Raw genomic sequence first — 18,285 nt, 5'->3', positions numbered from 1 at the left:
TCGGGGAATGTTGCACGGCCAAGTGTTATTTACACTCGCAGTTCTGTTGTTTTACTTTCAGTTCTGTGCAATGTTTAAACACGCAGCAGGATTTCTTATTCGTTAGTGATTCGGCCACTCAAGTCCTACATTCTTGATCGTCTTTTTCATTGTATGGTACATGTTTTTATTTTACTTTCATGTGTGCTCTCATTACCCTGAAACATGCATTTATCAATACATGCATATTGTGCACCTGAGAGCTTGAAGGCCTAGAATTAAAGCTATTATTTCGCTTGCATTCGTATCGTATGCTCAATACAGAATTCTGATCACTATCTTCTCTTTATTACGTTTCGTAGAATTAAGCGGTGTGTTTAACACGTTCATTGTGGTAGACTTGAATATTTGGAATCAAATATGCTTCGTACTAATTTTCATATTGGCGATATAGGGCAAATGTGCATTTTCGTGTCTGGCAGATGTAATGCTTTTTTTGCTAGCAGAGGTGTACTTCGGGTGTAGATATTGTCTCGGCGCGGAACAAAGGTACGATACACGGCATACATGTCCACAATAAACGTGTTAACAAACAAATTACCACGATCCAATAGCTACAAATTTTCAAACCGTCTAAATGGATATTGCATGTAATCAAACATTGATATTATTTTCTACATAAAATTACACCAAATATTTATATGGGAAGTATACGTGTTTAATTCGTTTTTTTTCTTTGTTTTTAATCGAGAAATAAGTTATGCGATAAAGTAATATAGTTATTGCTTTAGTATATAACAATAAAACTTTTGAGGTATTGTAGTTCTCAGGTGCAAGTACTGTTATTTCAATAACATGTAAGTTTTGATTTATAATAAATATTTCCACTTGTAATCCTTGTTCATCCATCTAATTCGCGTGGGAAGTAATTTTCGTTTCGATGTAATACTTAAATTTCTCGTTTTCGAATGTTCAATTACCTATACATCCCGAATTCTCTTATTAATTTCATAAATACGATAAATGTTTATCAATCATCGATTTGATATTAAATTACATGCGCAGAATTTACAATGAGTATTTAATTTTACGGAAATTAAATTTTTAATCTTATTTGGCAAAGCATGTTGTTTATAATCTGATAAGATTGGCCGGTTATTTATAACATTAGAAACGTTGCTATAAATACTAGCAGCCTGTTCATCGATAATATATATCGTTTGTCATCTTAATTGACAGACGGTACAATTGGCGTGCTTTTATAAATTATGGAAGAAAAAAAACAATGGAAATAGAACGCACGAATAGCACTGTTAAGTTATTTTTGGACATGCAATCGTTCTTGTTTCATAGTAAAAATCCACCTCGTTCTTTGTGCGTCATAGTACTAATTAACAACGCTCAACCTAGAAAAATTAACAGAATTTGGTGGGCTCGAATTTCTAGTGCAGAATTATCCACGGACCACGTGCCTATCTTACATTTCAATCTCTTCGAATTATAGAAAAATTTTTATTGAGCATAGTGTTACACGTTACAATAGTAATAATAATAATAATAATAATAATAATAAAAATGGTGAGAGTAATGATAATTAATGATATACCTTTCAACAAATAAAACTATCACGATGTTACATTTAAAAACGGTACTTTTACAAACTCCTGATTTGTATCGGCTTGACTAGCATATTAGAAGCATTAACGTTACAGTTAATCGTAATCAATTAGAGAAGGATCGAAAGCACGTTTAATGCAGAAGGGGCAATTACGATATACAGGTATTAAAAACGCTTTGTAATAAATTAGGTACGATAGAAGAAATGTACATTCATAAATCGCTAATATCATTATTACACGTATCGAGGGCTACACATCGTTCATGACAATAACGTGCAAGGCTGATTTGTACGAGTTTCAGTAGTAAAATATTTTGCACCTCTTTCCCTCAATTTTTCTCCCATTTACTCTTACCTCGTTCAAAACATTGAACAGCTGTTCGTTAATTGTTTCGTGTTCTTCCGAGATTATATCCACAGCCTTTAAAATCGGTGTCCAAATCAGCCTGGCAGATCCGGAAAGGGAAGAAGCGACACGCGCGTAAGGAAACGTCCGACAGATAATAAAATATGTGTACAACTTCCAATAAATATGCGACGTCCGCCTAAAAGTACAGATTGCTTATCCAGTAATCCGCCGCGCCTCGTAGAAAGTACTTAAAATAGAGTCTAAACTAGTCTTTCGTGCTCTAAGTTTAATTAATTTGTATCAGGAAGTCTCTTATGGTTTTACTCCATTATATTTTAGGCTTGAAGTGCCTATAAAAGAACACCCGTATGCTTTTGTTTAGGATGTTTTGCCGTGGGTTAGCAAGGAAATTATTCTTTCATTCCCCTGTGGTACTAATGGACAAAAGGATAAATGGAAATAAGAATGGAAGTCAAGGAAAATAAAAGTAATGTTTCAGTGGAAGAAAGAATAGCTTGGTAAAGGTTTTACGAAGACGTTTAGGTATTCTGTTCTAGGCGCTTCATCCTATAGTAAACGCTTAGTGATTATTTGCAAAATGGGCTTCGAGCTCGACGAGTGTCTATGATTCGTATGAGCAAAATTGCAGAATCTTTCGTTACGAAATCTTTCAAAGAATTATTCGTCATAGCGCCCCCCGATTCGAACCCTACTCTGCTCCAATGACACCCACCTTGATCGGTAGTTTCATTATTGTTAGAGCTTTACAAAATATCGAATACTGAATACGATTTATTTTTCTCGTTTTATTGCATACCATTCAACCGATAGTGAAAAGTAAACGGTCGTTCGTCGAAAATTTGTTAAAACGATCATGGTGTCCATTAAGAAACTGATGCTCCATTTAGCTAACTCAGTATTCCAACACCTGTTTGGAAGTAAATTAAATCCGATTGAATATTAATGGTCCGATTCTATTCTACTATTTCAACTCGAGAATCGATCCATTGGCTCTGTACCAGAGCAAATCTTTTCATCGAGTAACATTTGTTTTTGTTACTTCAATACGGAACAAAGTCCGATACGGAAATTTATCTTTTGGATACTTGATTATAATTGAAATAAAAAGCGATCAAACGATAATGTCCATAAAGACTCCAAAGACCGAACGCGTGATAATATCGTTCTAGATTATAATATTTTGGTATAAAAACGAAGACGAACCGTACGTACAAATATTATTTACTTGTTTTTTTTTCGAAAAGCTTTTGGTCGCTTTTAAGTACTCTGATTGTTTCCGATGAAATTCACTATTTTTTCGTCGTTTATCGTTGACGCTTCGTTGCACGATATTCGAAAACTGTTCTAAATCTGGCAGTGTTTAAGTGCTACGAGTTAATTAGGGGAATTTGTGCTCGAGATTGTGTCAGAATTTTGAAGAAAAGGAAAATGGTGCAGCAACGAAACTAACAGTAAGACAAATTGCTTTAAACTTTGTTAGTTTCGTCAGTACGAAACCGACATCGTTTACTCTAAGCGGCCCTTATCGTAAGACCTATTAAGAACTGGTTTTTGGCCAGGCTATCTTGGCATCGATTCGCTTATAAGCGAAAAGGCAATGAGAGAGCTCTTGCGGACATTCATGGTCGCCCAGTAAGGTTTCTGTAAAAGAAAAAGTTATTTTCCTACCTAATTATCATTTAATCTGCGACGATAATTGTTTTAATCCGTCAATTTCTAATTTTACTATAATTTAATAACAGCGGTATGAAATGTTACCTTCTCCTTGGACTAATTTGAACAGCCCGTAATCCTGAGGGTTGGTGCACCTTATCTTATGCGCGAGAATACGACAGATTTCTCTGGTGTTCATATTGGGTCTCACAGGTAGTGTCCTGGTGTTTAAAGATCCATGCAGTTCATCTGGTACTAAGATTCGTAGTACGGACGAACAATCGGGTGTTCCAGATCCCTGAACAGAGCAAAATGGACACACATATTTTTTAGTGTGTTTTGTTCTGTTCTACACTGCACGTAAGAGGCAACGGGGGCTCGCTACTTACATTCAACGTGGACATCGTTCCTTGGCTGGACTTGAACGTTTTCAAAACGTGAACAGCACTGGAGAGCGTCGTCAGATAATAACCTCCCTCGCCGGTGAGAAGAGAAGGATGAAGCAATCCCCACATATATTCAGCCTCCACCTCCGCGTCCACGACCTTACCCCGGACCAACACCCAAACGAGAAGCGGAAGAAGATCGTCCGCGCCCAGGGTCACGTGGCGGCCAGAATTAGCGAGCTTCACCTGAACGTTCAACCTGACGAGTCCTTAATCGCCCTCGAGACCAACGACGCGATAGAAAACCTCCGACGATACTTACGGAATTAAAGATCGCCGAAATGGCCGCGAGCAGATTTTCCAACTTGTCCAGGGGCGAATCGGCCTTCTGGAGACGATCGATGTACTTCAGGATTCGCTCCAGACTCGGCTCCGACGGGGGAATGATCTTCGCCTGGAAACGTACGGGTGAATTTTCATTTTCGAGCGTTTCATCCGAATACCTTCGCTCGTATTAATTGTTAGTACTAACTCGTACACCAAGATCCTGAACTTGCTTCCCCTGCGCGTGCTGAATACTCTCGGCGAGGGTCTGCAGAGACCCGGTGGCCGCGTAATGCTCCACGAACAGTCTGTATACGTGTTCTCTGAGCGGTCTCACCACTAGGCCCATCATCACTCCCTCCAGGATGGCGTCCAAGTTTAGAAACTCGTTTGCCTTCAGCTTCAACCTCTCTTTCTCCACCTCTTTCTCGAATTCCCTCTCGCCGTGCTTCACCAGGTAGTTTTTCATGCCGGACATGAACTGTCGCATGTTCCTCATGACGACGTGCGGACTGCCTTCTTTCCCTTCTTTCGTGCACTGGATGAAGTTGTCGATGTTCTGAGAGAAGGTGGTCGTCTTATCCGCCGCTAGCTGAAGAGCGTACAACCTTATCGTGGATCCGGTGCCGCTGTTGTCGCGGTTTCTGAGCGCCTGCAACCGCGGGGTTGCTGTGAACCAAGAAACAACGTTTCGTTACGGAGATCTACGTAGAGACTGAAATGTAATACAAAGATATGTTCGGTTGCAGTGGTCGTACGTCAAAATGTTTATCACGATCTGTTAAAAATTCATTTTTGCGATCGCCAGGCTTACATTTAAGGATTTCAACGCCGTTTTGCAGTTTTCGACAAATGCATCGGAACCACCTGCCTATCTTCCGGAAGATGCCCCTAGTTTTCGCGGAGAGGCCCTTCCTCTCGATGTGGACATCCACCGAGCAGTTTATCATCTTGCTCGCGATTTCTACAACTTTACGCGATTTACTAATCGATTAGCCTTTCGCTGCTATCTATAGACGTTCGAAAGACCTTAATCAATCTTCAGCCATAACATTGCGATAGCAGGAATTTTGCATAAAATTATCGAGACGACGCTGACCCGGCCAGGACGCTGGACATCTTCGAGACCCGACGACCGGTTTATCTTCGCGAGCGTGGAATCTTACGAGCAGATATATGGTTCCCCTCGACGAGGACTATCGTCGATTAACGAGGTTCGCGTAATATTTACGCGAAAGAGACATTAATCGACACTGTCTCTCCTGGGCAAACACTCTTTTGCGGGAGATCGGACGTCGCGACGTCGAACAAAGACGGGCGTCCTTCGAAGGCGAATTCTTCTCGATTATTGACAAATGCGATTAGAATTCCGACAGTAGACCGAGGAAGCTGTTCCGCGAAATAAGGACAAAGCTTAATGCTCTTCGAGACTTCCGCATTCGATAAATTGTCCAGCAACTATCTTTCGGTAGATATCTTCGGTTTGGACGATCGATACCGAGGAGAGGACATTCCCGGTCCTAAATCGACGGAAGCGTGCGCTCGATTATCTTCAGCTCGAGGCCGGAGTTCCTTCGATCATTCACAAAACTCGGAACTTGTTCGATAACGCGTCGATCGCTTCTTGTTTAACTTTCGCCTCTTGGAAACGACGACGTTAATGGCTCGCGATATTTTTGAAAATTAGTCGGAAAGTTTACGATTGACAATTTCGTTTATTAAATTCACGTGGCCATACAAGACCCACTTGTATTTGTATCACCGATTTGTAGAAAAGTCCGACTAACGACGCCTTGTTCGTTCGCTATGTTATTAACTACATTTTTAACATCGGATCTCGACGTTTCGAATATACACACGGCACGTCGCGCGGCGGTTCGAAGCATTGAAATGCTCTCTGTTCGACGATCGACGACTGACTGCCGCTACGCTGAAGCCATCGAGAAAGGTAGAGCCGGGGAAACCGGCAACGAGCACCAGCATTCTGGCAGTTCGCTGTCCAGCAGAGGGGGGCGGTTGTCCGCGATTCCAATACAATTCTGCGCCACCGTAACTAGCCAAAGGTACGAAAGGTAACGGGTTTTCTACCATACCTTTCCACTGGCCAGGTCATACCCGTTCAATGGGGTTCGAGCAAGTAAAACTAGCCAAGCAATTACTGGAATTTTACGCAAATCGAACAAAGACGGCAGGAGTTTTGCTCAGGTATCAGGAAATTATGTTGGCTATCCTTAGGAAAACAAATTTCTTTGTTTGGTCCCCGTGGTGTTATCTAGAGTGTAGCGTTTTTGAGAAATTTTAGATTAAATAGAAAAAAAGAATAAAACCGTTTTCGGTATTATCGAAAGATACGCGGTCGCTGCGTTACCTCGGTTGAAAAGGAAACGACTCGATAAGAGGCACGATTGCCCACGTTCGATAAAGAGTTCATCGGTAGCGAGCGGTCGTTCGTCGCACGGAATATGTATACAAGCCCTGTTTCCAGACGTGGAAACAATTTGTCGAAACATTAGCCGTTGTATATCGCGCTAGATATCTCCCGAGTATCGATACGCGTCTGCATGCGTTGTCCGTGCACGTGAACAGCCTGTGAAACGTTAGTATCGAGGCTCGTGTTAAGATTAAAGCTGTTGCGTTTAAGATTCCAATCTGCTTCGGCGATAATAACAATGCATTATTTACGGATGCGAACCCTTGTTATTAAATACATCGAACGATAATGTTCGACCGTGTAGAGAATTCGATTTTAAAATGGTGCGTGGAAGGGGAGGAAGAATGATTTTTTCGACGACTCTTTGTCCGACGACAAACTTTTGTCGATCGTCAATGAAATCTCTCGACCAACCGATGATCTACGCTCCTAACATTGTTTGCTGTCGAGAGCGATTGCTCGTGCAACTGCATCGCCACGTGCACCGTGTATCAAAGACTGCATCGGGAAGGTCAGATAGGAAGAGATCGGGAAGAAAGAAAGAAAGAAAAGAAGAAATTGCGCGCAATACGCCAGATGGATAATATACGCCGACGATCTTGGACAAAAAGAGGATCGACGGATTCGTGACGAACGCGATCGACCTCGTTCGCAGAGAAATATCGAACTTGTACGACGATCAACTACCCGAGCAAATACGGTCACGGTTTATGCGCTCCGATTTCCTCGATTATTTAATCCATCGTTACAGATCTCTCGCGCTCCGTATTATTCTAATCACCGTCTGTTCTCGTTTCTTATCTCTATCAACGAATTCTATACGATCGTTCGGGGTGTATCGCTCCTAACAGGCCACGTGATTAATGCTTTTAGTCATCGAAATAGAAAATAAACGTTTTCTACAACAATCTCAGCAAATTACGATGCACCTTCGATGGTTTCATTAACAGCAAATCGCTCTCGACGAGAAGTTTACGATAAAGGGATCGCACGAGAAAGAAGGTGTTAACTTGTTTTTCACAAAGGCCTGTCACGATCGACTTCTACTATGGAATTTGCATTACTTATCGGCCGTGAACTTTATCGGATAAACCAGTCGTTGTGCAATATGTTAATCGAACCGTCGTCAGAGTTTCGTCCTCGCCGTTTGCGGATTACGTATTACGATTCGCGATGTTCGTCTACCTTTGCCAGCCGCGTTAATGATAATAAACTTAACGTTCCAGACACGCGTAAGAATTGATTGGAAAAATAAAACAATACTAGCACACTATCGATTACTATTTATGGGCAGAGTAAACTTACAGAGGAGGGAGTCCAGTCGTTCCTTGATGCTCTTGTTCTTGTTCATCCTCTCAGCGTCGCTTTCGTCCGTCTCTACCGGCGTCTCCCACTCGGAGGAGTCATACATTTGGTCTTTTCTCGAATCAACCGCGTCCTCCTTCTCGTTTCGTTTCTCGACGTTATCGTACGAGGAGTTTCTGTCGCTGTACAGCGACTCCGACGTGTCCGGTGGTTTCAACAGCTCTGGGTACCTGACAGACCCACGACAAAACACCCCGAGTTATTTATTTATCTCCGTAGGGCTGGAAATTCGTTCGTTAAACATTTTTTTTTTTAACCGTTGATCTAAATAACTCATGGCGTCGGACCGGAGGAAGAATCGGGTCGGATGCTCACCGTTGAAGAATGATACTCTGGACCGTTAACGTGTTCCCCACAACGTCCCTGTCGCACTCCTCGTCCGGAAACTTTCTGGCCATATTATCGCCCTCGTAATCCGCATCACAGTCGTAGTCCGGCTCGCAATCGTCTCCCTCGTTTCCTGAACACAAGATTCACAGCTTAACGGCTAATTGATTTGGCTGTTCGAGTTGTCAGATTCAGAATTTCCGTCGGGAAGACGGTGTAAAATGGAACGACAACGGCAAGGAGAACAACGATAAGAGCTTACCGATGAACTCCCAGCTGGAATCCACAGCCCATGACGTGTCGTTGAACACTTTCGTTCTGATCTTTGGCGGTTGCACTGGCTTGGCGCGCGGAATCTTTTTCGCTTCTTTGGTGCCGAGTCGCTTGGCCAGGTTGTCTACAGAGGACGATATTAAAGGCGTCTTGTCCTCGGTTTCCTCCGATTCCTCCCAATCGATCGGATGAAGCTGATTAGGGTTTCCGCCTACCGGCGTCTGCAGCCAACCTGGCTCGCTGTGTCGATACTTGTTCGTCGCCGGGTTGTTCCTCGGCCGTCTTCTAGGTATCACCACCGCGCCTTGCGCGATGGCGTCCGCTGGTTCCGCGTAAAAGGGACTCCCCTGTTTCGATTCCGGCGTCAGAGGGCTGTTGCTCTCCGATTTCGTCAACAACACGAGCTTGTTCCTGGGAGGCGTCACCGTGCTCGGACTGTTCAACGAATTCGCGCTGCCTGTGCAGAGAAAAGTCATTGGTTCCGACGTACTAAACCTATCCTAATCGAAATAAAAGTATTCCAAAGTCTCTTCTACTCGGAGGCATCGTCGATAGGTACTCACAAACTCGGGACAACAGGTCGGGTTTCCTTCCCATTCCCGTCTCCTCCGGCGGTCCGTTTCCCTGGTCGGCTGATCTCGCGTCCTGCACAGGCTTGAAGCTGCTAAACTCCGGGCTGGCCGTTTCCTTGTAACTAAGTTTCTCGTTCCCGATCGACTTGTCGTTCCTCACGATCATCCTGTTGTTCCTCACGATCAGCTGTTCGTTCGTTGCCAATCGATCGTTCAAGTTCCTCTCGGCGGGATTCACCGGTTTCTCTTGAACCGTCAGCCGATCGTTGGAGTTCCTCAGCCGTTCCTGAGGATTCGGGGGACCGTCGTTTCGCGCCAGCTTGTCGTTCGGCGACCAGGTGGACTGATTCGACTGGTCGGTGGTGTTCCAGATGTCCTCGTAGTCCGAGATCTTGTCGCCCGGCGAGCTACGGTAATACGACTCCAGTATGTCCGATTCTTGGTAGTGTTGGGAGTTCTTGCGGGCCTCACGGTCCCGTCTTCGCTTCGACTTGCTCGTGCTCGACGGCGTCGTCGGCGAGAGAACGTTCGGCGTCTTGACGCCCGCGTTCGGGACTAGTTTCGACATCGGGGAGAGTACGGGCGTCGTCGGCGACAACGGTGACTTGACGGAGAAGCTCGAGGCGAGCGATTTGTTCGAGGTCGCGCTCTGAGGGCTCAGCAAAGACGTGTTCGGGTCGGAGGGTGTGTTCTGCAACCGTGAAAACAAACGGATCGATCGAAACGAAAGACTCCAAAGTCACCTAATCTCGTTACCTGTAAACTACTACCGACGTCGTTCGTCTGGTTAACGTTGAACGTAACCGTGGTGGTGACCGTGAAATTGTTCTGCGCGTGTCCCATTCCCGGCTTGGCCCATCTCGGAGGCGGGGGCGGCGGAGTCCTGACGTTCTGCCCGACCGTTTGATTATCCCCGACGATGTTCCTGATCTCCGGCAGCACCGGTGAATTCGTGCACGACAGGTTGTTGAACGCTGATACGTTCTGGTGAAAATTCGACGCGGACGAGAACCTGGTCCTGCACAGCTCGACCATCGTCGACTTCGAGGTCTCCGCGGTGGTGGTTTTGGTTTCGAAAGTAACCCTGGTGTCTTGAACCGGGCTCAACACGTTGCTCTCCACGTTGTGAACTATCGGTGACGGGCAACGCACGCTTTGTACCAGATTCGGCGAGATCAACTTCTGCGAGAGCTTCTCGCTCGGTGACATTTTATCCCTCTTCGCGTCTAGGGGTTCGTTGAAAGTCGTCAGATTGAGAGTGTTGGGCGGCGTTGGCCGCGGCTGACGGGGCAACGACGACGCGAACGTGGACGTCGAGCTTCCTGCAACCGGTAAACAAACCTAAGATCGGGAATTTGTCGATCGTTGCTCGTAATTAGAAATACTTTGTTTCGAGAACAATTAGCTTTACTAAAAAGTAACGACTTACGCGTGTCGTGCGACGATATCGGAGCGAGATTCAGCACTATACTTTCCGTCGTAGGCGTGTGAACGGTGTTGTTATTGTTGTTGCCTGCAATATAATTTATTAGTAGCTTTTAATTTCGTTTTGATTTAGCTTCGATTAAACTTACCGCCTCGAAAGCTGCTTAAACTAGAAGTGTTGCTGCTGCTGCTTTCCGGTGGTTTCGGGTTAGCCATCGGGTATCGCCAGAATTCCTGACCCAAAAGCGCCAGCGAGGAAAGCTGCTGCCTATTTTTGGCTTCGCGCATCGCCCTTGGCAGTGTCAATTGGACTGGTAATTCGTCACTGCTTGCCAAAGGAAAGCAAACAAATCAACGCGAATTAAGGCTCGCACGGTACTGGAATAATACGAGGCGAAGTGTCCAGAACGCTCATGAATCGTTAATCGAACCGTGTAAAAGGAAAAAATGGCTCGTCGATTATCGCGAAAACCCGGTTTAATAGCGTGAATGTGGCTTTCCAGTACCTCCATTAGCCGTCTAAATAATCTCAAGGCACGATCGGAGCGACTTTCACCCGGCAGGTTTCGTTCGTAACTTTGCTCCGCTTCCACTTTTAAGAATTCGATAAATTATGCAACGCGAAAGCTCGAGGCTGGACTAATCTTGAGCACGCGAAGGGTTAATAGATCGAGAGCCGATCCGCGTCGCTTCCAAAGATTTTTAAAATCCCCGGATAGAATGGGCGAATCTCTAGTTTCGCGGGAAGGGGGATCAGGGTGTTGTCGCGGTGGCCTTGAACGGCCAGTTGAGTTTGCACGGTGTATAGCGGACAATGGTATCTGGGCACGCAGAAGGTGAACGCGAAGAGAGGCCACTCACCAGCACTGAGAATAGTGGGCGATCAACGAGGGGATGTTGTCGAACCTGTTCTCGCTGGTTTCCAAGCTCAGCTTCCCCTTGTTGGCTTGGATCAGGTAATGCTCGATGTAAGGTCCCTTTCCTGGCGGCAGACGCACGGAGAGGGCCATCGTGTCGCTCTGACTCGATTGTCGGACCACGAAGTTCTGCAATCGACAACGAAGCTTATCTAGCTACGAGTTCCCTACGTGTTTACGCGAAACAAAGTTATTTCAGAGAAACATCCTCGTTAAAAATTTACACCGGGCCAGCAGCGCGCCCAAAGACGTTGCATAATTTCATAGACTGTCCCTCGATGACTGATATTAGCGGCATCTCTACCGCGACCGACATTCGAAAGTGCGGTGTCCTCGCTGCAAGGACAGAGGAAACAAAGCTGGAGGAAAGAGAGGCAGGAAAAGGCCGAGGCTCTTTATGCTCCGTTTTGCGACCGCGAGGCTCGTCCCTCTCTGCTCCGTTCTTCTTCCATCCCCCGACCGGGATCTCCTTTCTTTTTAAGGGACAAAACCCTTTGGACTGTCCCAGCGAGTTCGCTTTAATCGTTACAATGGAACGCGTCTCTTCTTTCTCTATGTTTCGTATCCGCTTCTTTAACGCTAGATCAACCAACTGACTCGAAATAACTTGTTTCCTCGGTTCTTATAATTAATTACTTTTCTTCTGTATACCTATATACCGATAGTTACCATTTCGAGTTACAGAGAGGCGGAAAAATTCCGCTATTATACATCGGGTTTTGGCTCGCGATTCTCTCGACGGGCGGTTTCGCGCAATCACTGGTTTCAACGCTGGTAGAGGGGGTGTCTCGCCTATGGAGGAGTAATTACGAGCAGCATTGTTTTTCGGCCGTGCAATTCGCCCGTAGCCTCTGATGCGACAGAGGGATGAACGGAGCAGGACGATTAACAAACCTGGAAAACAATGAACCGCCGGGAAAACAATGCTGCCACAATGGCACGGCTCGTTCGCAGTCGTTCTTCTGCTGATTACAGCCTCTCCTCATCTCTGTACCGTTCACGGCGCCTCATTTTCCTTATTCCTCCGCTGGAAAAAGAAAACTGTTTGCCGTGAAAATGGCATCTCTTTGCTACCCGACCACGGTCCAAGGCTCTATGGATTTTTCGTTACTTTTTACTCGTTGCTCGCTCTTCAATACCATGACCAGAGAGATCCTGGCTTTCTCTTTTTCCTTTTATTCGAAACGATAAAACGATCAAATTGCCTAAACCGTTCTTTTTTCTCAAGTTCCATCGTCGTTCGAGTGCCTCTATTAACGCGTCTTACCGTTTAAAGATACATAATACAGTAGAGTTCCGATTATATATTTTATTTTTTATTAATAAATTTGATTACTACATTTTTTTAAGAAAAATCGACAGGAGGTGCCTAAATATTTCGGTGAAAAAAAAATTTTTAAATCGTTCTAAGAAAATTATTTTCGGTTCCAGGGGCTAATTGCAAGCATTTTTGATGAATAGACATACCCTCGAATTCCTACGCATTTTTGAGAAAAAAATTCTTTACTGAAAATCTAACGTGTGGCCAGAAATGTTACTGTAATTTTATTTTATGTTTCACTTCCTCTTGGAATTTTACTGTATTATGAATTACAGAGATTCCAATCGATCGACTCTTCGTTAAGCAAACGCTTGACCCGGTCTCGACACTCTCAGACTCCTTGGATGCATCATCATCGACCAACAGTTTTGACCCGGTGCTTGAATTTTCACAAGTCTCTCTATCCAGTCTTGATCTCGTTTTCAAGTATCCCTCGTTCGATCCTACTTTCGCGCAGGCATTATATCGTTCCGGAGAAGAAGTCTTGATCTCATCTTGATGCAATTTCAAGCGACTCTTGACCTCGCTTTCGCGAGAATCTTCGCTGGTCTCGATCTCGTTTCTAAACGTTACTCAAGGATTTTTTCATCAAATTCAACGACACTGGAGCTTCGATATTTGCAATTTTCTCAGTGGCCGAATTATTCGACGATGACTCCCAGAAGATAGAGTGGCACGAACTTGGCGTTCCCTCAATCTAAACGACGCGGAGAACGACACCGTTGGAAACAAAGAAACTTTTCGCACGAGAACCGATCAAAACTCTCCATCTGTGCTGCTTCCACTTCCCGACGACAAGCATTGTTTGGCCAGTTATCTCTTCCCCCGATCACACGATGCATCAGCGTCGAACAATCGAAGCGAACCGTGCACGGTCTTATCTAATATGCGGAGAAGAATAGGAGTCGAGGTGACCGGTCCCAGACTGAAAACCGTGTCAATGTCTGTCGCGGTCGCAATCGTCGTCGAAAGTCAAACTACCTTGAGAGCCACCGAGCGATTCGAACGCTGTAACACAGTCGACACAATGCTAGAAAACTTTATGCAGGATCGCAAGGCCCATCCTTCGACTCGTCGTCGTCGTTTCGCCGATCTCGACGTCGTCACGCTCGGGGGACAATTTTCTAGTCATTTCGCAGAACGCACGCACGGTACGCGCGGGGACAATTAGCGTTCTAGTTAGGCCATTAGGATGGTATCGTCCCTGGTGGGCAGATCGAGCGTAGCCAAGGTATCTCTCGATGCATCGACCATTTGGCAAACCGCGCCGGCTTAATATGCAGTAAATGCAAACGACAGACGTTGCCCCGGCGAAATACGGCAGCCTAAACTTCTGGCGGCGTTCCAAACCACGATCCCGCTGAAAATACGCATAACAAGTGGCATTGTTAGCATCCTGCCTCGTAAAAGTCCGCCCTCGAGCCAGGTGGTTCGGCTCGCTTTAAACGTATGTATTTCTTCGCATGGGACGTACATACGTTGGTCGCGATTCGCGCGGCAAACTACATAGTCGGCCTTTTTCACGGTTAAAAAGAACGCATCTGCTAGCTATTCGTTCCGTGGGAATGCATTGCGATCGTAATTGCAAGAGGTACCATCCGAAAACGAAAAACGCGAAACCGACAATACGAGTGTTCTCTCTTCGCTTTACTTGCTTCTCCTATACGAACGGGTTGGACTCGTATAACGAATAAATAAATAAAGTGGAGTTTCCAGTTTTCCAGTTTTCCAGCGATAATCTTTGGCCAAACAATTGCTCGCGCAATATTTCATGGCCATTGTTCGGTCATTGCCGATCGAACGGTTGGTTTTTCCCTCCGCTGGCATGTCGAACAGCTTCTTCGGACGTTATTTATTACCTGGGGCGCGATTGTTTCTCGCCCTTGGCCATAGCGCAACGCGGGGGCATCCAGACAATGAGGCGTCCATGGTTGTAAAGTTTTAGGCGGCTGGAAAATTTCCGGGTGAAATTAGCCGGCAGGAAACACGGATTCGAAGCGCGGGGCTAATTCCTTTAACGCTGCACAGCGGTCCCCGTGCGTCGAAACTTTACAAAAAGAAAAACGTGGCGTTTCCCTCCGTAACTTTCACTCTCGAGAGAAAAGCCAGCGGGATATTTTTCGCAACGATACGCTTCTACCCCCCTGTGTGTTCCCCGAGGCGCGTTCTTCCGGTGGAAAAGTTGCTGGTCGGGCTCTCGGCGAGGTTTGCAATTTTCTTAGGTCTAATCGATTCGTTCGAGTGCACTCACCCCTTCCTCTTTGCCTTGCAACAAGTGGAAAGCACCGGCCCTTTGGATGCCAGGAAGGAACCAGATCGGATGGGAGCGTATAAGCCTCTCGATCAGAGTGATGTCACAGGCGACCTCGCTGCCAGAATCTTCCGTTGAGCTGGAAGATCCACCCGAGGTCGCCGAACCTTCCGAGGATAGCGACTCCTCGCTCTGTAAAACACACGTTCATTATAAAAGATAAAGCGATTCGAAAAAAAATTGAAGCGGATCTCGCGCGATTTTAGTCGGGAATCCCCGATTCCGCGGACAAAGAAGATAATTAAAAAATACGGACACAGGGGTTCGTTATAGAACAGGGAGAAAAAGTCGGAGGAGAAGTTAAACGACGGCTAAATAAACGACGACGGGGTATTGGCTGCAAATTGAGATAACCGGCGAATGGACTTTCGCCGGTTCCCTGCACGACGGTATAATGCGGCATTAGAGTGTATTGTATGACGACCGGAGAGGATTTACACCCCTAGAATTGCAGCTTAAGGGACCGAGATTTCCATATTCGTAGGCGCCGGGCACCTGCGAGTCGCGACTTTGTCCGCTTGTACGCTGAAATTGGTCATCGAAGGGTTTTACGGCGACAAAAAGGAACATGGCCGAGGATTAACGCGATAAAACGTACCTAGAGGTGGTTTCGGATACCTCTTTGGTCAAATTGCTCCTCGTTTGCTAATTCTTAACGCTTTAACCAACCGCTGTCGCGCGTTACTGTCTTTATCGTTTCCGGTCGCGGTTCTCTGATTCTTCGAGTATGTATTTGGGTACTTAACGAATAATATTTTCAATTTATCCTACTCCTTTTTCTCCTGCGGGGGCGAAAGGGAACGACAGGAGGGGTTGAAGAGAATCCGCGAAGGGGTTTGCCGCGTGCCAGAGTTTCGAGCGTAATTTAATTTGAAATGCAGACTGACGCACAACGATGTTTCGGGTTAAACGGATTAAACGAGAACGTGCGACGCGTGCCGAACACCCCTTGCGGCTAATTGCGAATCTCTTAATTGCTAGTCGCGATTTTTCGATGCTTCCGTAACGGGATCCGTTCGAACGAAAAATTCGCGTATCGAATCTGTGGTTTCACCTGTACATGATGTAGCTGCGTAAGCTGATGATGTTGCAGCGGATTTGGCGGAGGCGTGCTTGGCGAGTTGACAACCTGAACGGTTCCGTGCTGCTGCAGATACGGTTCCAGGAAGACATCGCTCCTGCAACGAGAAAACGGAGACCAGCATCGATCAGCAACGCGTTTATTAACCTCGAATAATGGGAAGATAGGTCGGGAAGCGAAGAGTACGCGATCGAGTAACAGGACTGTTTGAAATCTGGGTTGCGGAATTGCGGTGGAAAAGAACGACGCAACTGGCCAGCGATACAGAAAATTACCTTCTTCTTATCGTTATTCGCAATCAAGTTATTATTTTCGCTGGAGCGAATAACGAGCCTCGGACTCGAAACGCAGACTTTGGCAGCCTGAACGAACGAGTCTCAAGAAAACGACGTTTCAATGCTTTATTAATAAAGAAAAAGGCCTTTGCTCGAAACTGAAAGGAGATTGAGACCGTGTATCCTGTTGGCGATCGTTTCGTTGATGTTATTTCCGAGCATTGCTATAGGGTTTCTCGTTTCCCGTCTAATTAAATCGATACGGGTTTCCGCGACAAGCGAAACCGTCGCGCCGCGTACGAGCGGAAAACTTCGAGCAGTCAATTAATCCGCGGCGTGAAAAATTAGTCAATGACATCCGACTGTTGGGCGGATATCGCGTCCAGGAAAATCGATACGTCGCGACGTAACAAATCGTCCCTTGATGCGCGAGAGTCCGTTCAAGAGGAAGAAGGATGAAAACGTCGCTCGGATGTCAACACCGTTTTTCTGACGATGATTTATGCCCCGCGAAGCCAAGTCGAGAGCTTTTTAATTACTCGACGAACGATTCCCCTCCGGGGTATTCAGAAATTAAGCTTCGATCAGCCAGCGTCGCGGCTTAAGAATATCGCGCGTCCACGAATTTCAATTAAAGAGTATTCGCGGCTGGGTCCAAGGTTTCCGCAAAGTTCTAAAACGGTCGCAACTCGACGGTAACGGTGTGTCAACAACCGGACACGGCCCTGAGAGTGGCGTCGAGACGCAAACGCAGCGGACGCGGTCCGAGACAGGCCGTTCAACTGTCAAACGCAGAGGACAATAGAGTGGAGAACAGAGCGTGTACCGGAGGGGGGTGGCAGCCACCGACTTTGCATACGTCAACACCCCCTTCCTGCCCATACGATATTCAGCGACAGATTGCGACAAAGTTTGCTCGAAATAAATACCGTTTCAAACTACGTCGGCTTTAGCTAGCTGGTAAATGGAACGCGCAACCGCGCCAATTATTCTCTGGGTTCTGACGCGTCTGCACGGTGGCGCAATTAGCTGCGACGCGACGCAACGCGTCCTCGTTCGATCGCGTCGCACGCTTTCTTGTTGGCTGCCATCGACATCGTGGCTACGAAAGGGTGAACAAAAAGGCAGATGTCGTTGGAGAGTCTTCTCCTAAATGATTCGTGCAAAACTATGTCGCTGTTAGGAGTATGTGGCCCCGATCGATGTGGGTAGGCATACGAAACGAGATGCAATTCGCGGCCAGGCGTCAAATTGGCATTGGCCGGTCGAAAATAACAAAGGGCCAACGACGCGGAAGTTACGTTCCTGATTCGTCGACGAGGACGGGTTCGTCGTCTGCGAGATCGGACGGGGGTTGCCATGACGACTGGAGGTTCTCGACACGTGGTCCAGCGGGTGGCTCGTAAGGGTAAAAGAGATTTTTACGTATTAACGAGCGGCCTTGCATCGGGTCTGCACAAGGGATGCGTTCTCCGGTCTCTCCTCGAGAAACGCGTCTCAAAGGAGCAGAATCTCGAGTAGGTACCTACGTCGAGGTCTCAAAGGAACGCGAGCTCCCAGGGAGGAATTCTTCTTTGCTCCGGCTCTGCTTTCTTTACGAGTTTCCCAGTCTCGAGATGTTAATTCGCTGCAGTCTCTCGGGGAAAGAGGATAATTG

At 46.1% G+C, this 18,285-nt stretch overlaps 1 protein-coding gene across 2 annotated transcripts in view; it reads right to left on the bottom strand.

The window, feature by feature from the left end:
- Nucleotides 1-1,538: 1,538 nt before the first annotated feature.
- LOC122396861 (protein sprint) overlaps nt 1,539-18,285 on the bottom strand; it is a 97,829-nt gene continuing 81,082 nt past the window's right edge. The window contains exons 7-21 of one of the 2 annotated variants that reach the window (XM_043395580.1): nt 16,327-16,450; nt 15,213-15,404; nt 11,585-11,769; nt 10,873-11,051; nt 10,728-10,811; nt 10,055-10,620; nt 9,290-9,989; nt 8,716-9,183; nt 8,442-8,586; nt 8,067-8,296; nt 4,539-4,999; nt 4,329-4,460; nt 4,010-4,252; nt 3,726-3,918; nt 1,539-3,608 (exon numbers count right to left, since the gene is read on the bottom strand). In XM_043395580.1, coding sequence (XP_043251515.1) covers nt 3,505-3,608; nt 3,726-3,918; nt 4,010-4,252; nt 4,329-4,460; nt 4,539-4,999; nt 8,067-8,296; nt 8,442-8,586; nt 8,716-9,183; nt 9,290-9,989; nt 10,055-10,620; nt 10,728-10,811; nt 10,873-11,051; nt 11,585-11,769; nt 15,213-15,404; nt 16,327-16,450 — 4,006 coding nt within the window. In that variant the 3' untranslated portion in view covers nt 1,539-3,504. The remainder of the gene's footprint in view (nt 3,609-3,725; nt 3,919-4,009; nt 4,253-4,328; nt 4,461-4,538; nt 5,000-8,066; nt 8,297-8,441; nt 8,587-8,715; nt 9,184-9,289; nt 9,990-10,054; nt 10,621-10,727; nt 10,812-10,872; nt 11,052-11,584; nt 11,770-15,212; nt 15,405-16,326; nt 16,451-18,285) is intronic. The other variant, XM_043395581.1, reaches the window with a different exon arrangement.

Source organism: Colletes gigas, unplaced genomic scaffold, assembly GCF_013123115.1.
Source record: "Colletes gigas isolate AHSC1104 unplaced genomic scaffold, ASM1312311v1 Colletes_gigas_Sc00008, whole genome shotgun sequence".
In the NCBI taxonomy this organism is placed as follows: domain Eukaryota; kingdom Metazoa; phylum Arthropoda; class Insecta; order Hymenoptera; family Colletidae; genus Colletes; species Colletes gigas.
Note: the sequence above shows the minus strand (reverse complement) of the source record. Positions and strands in the feature narration are given on the sequence as shown.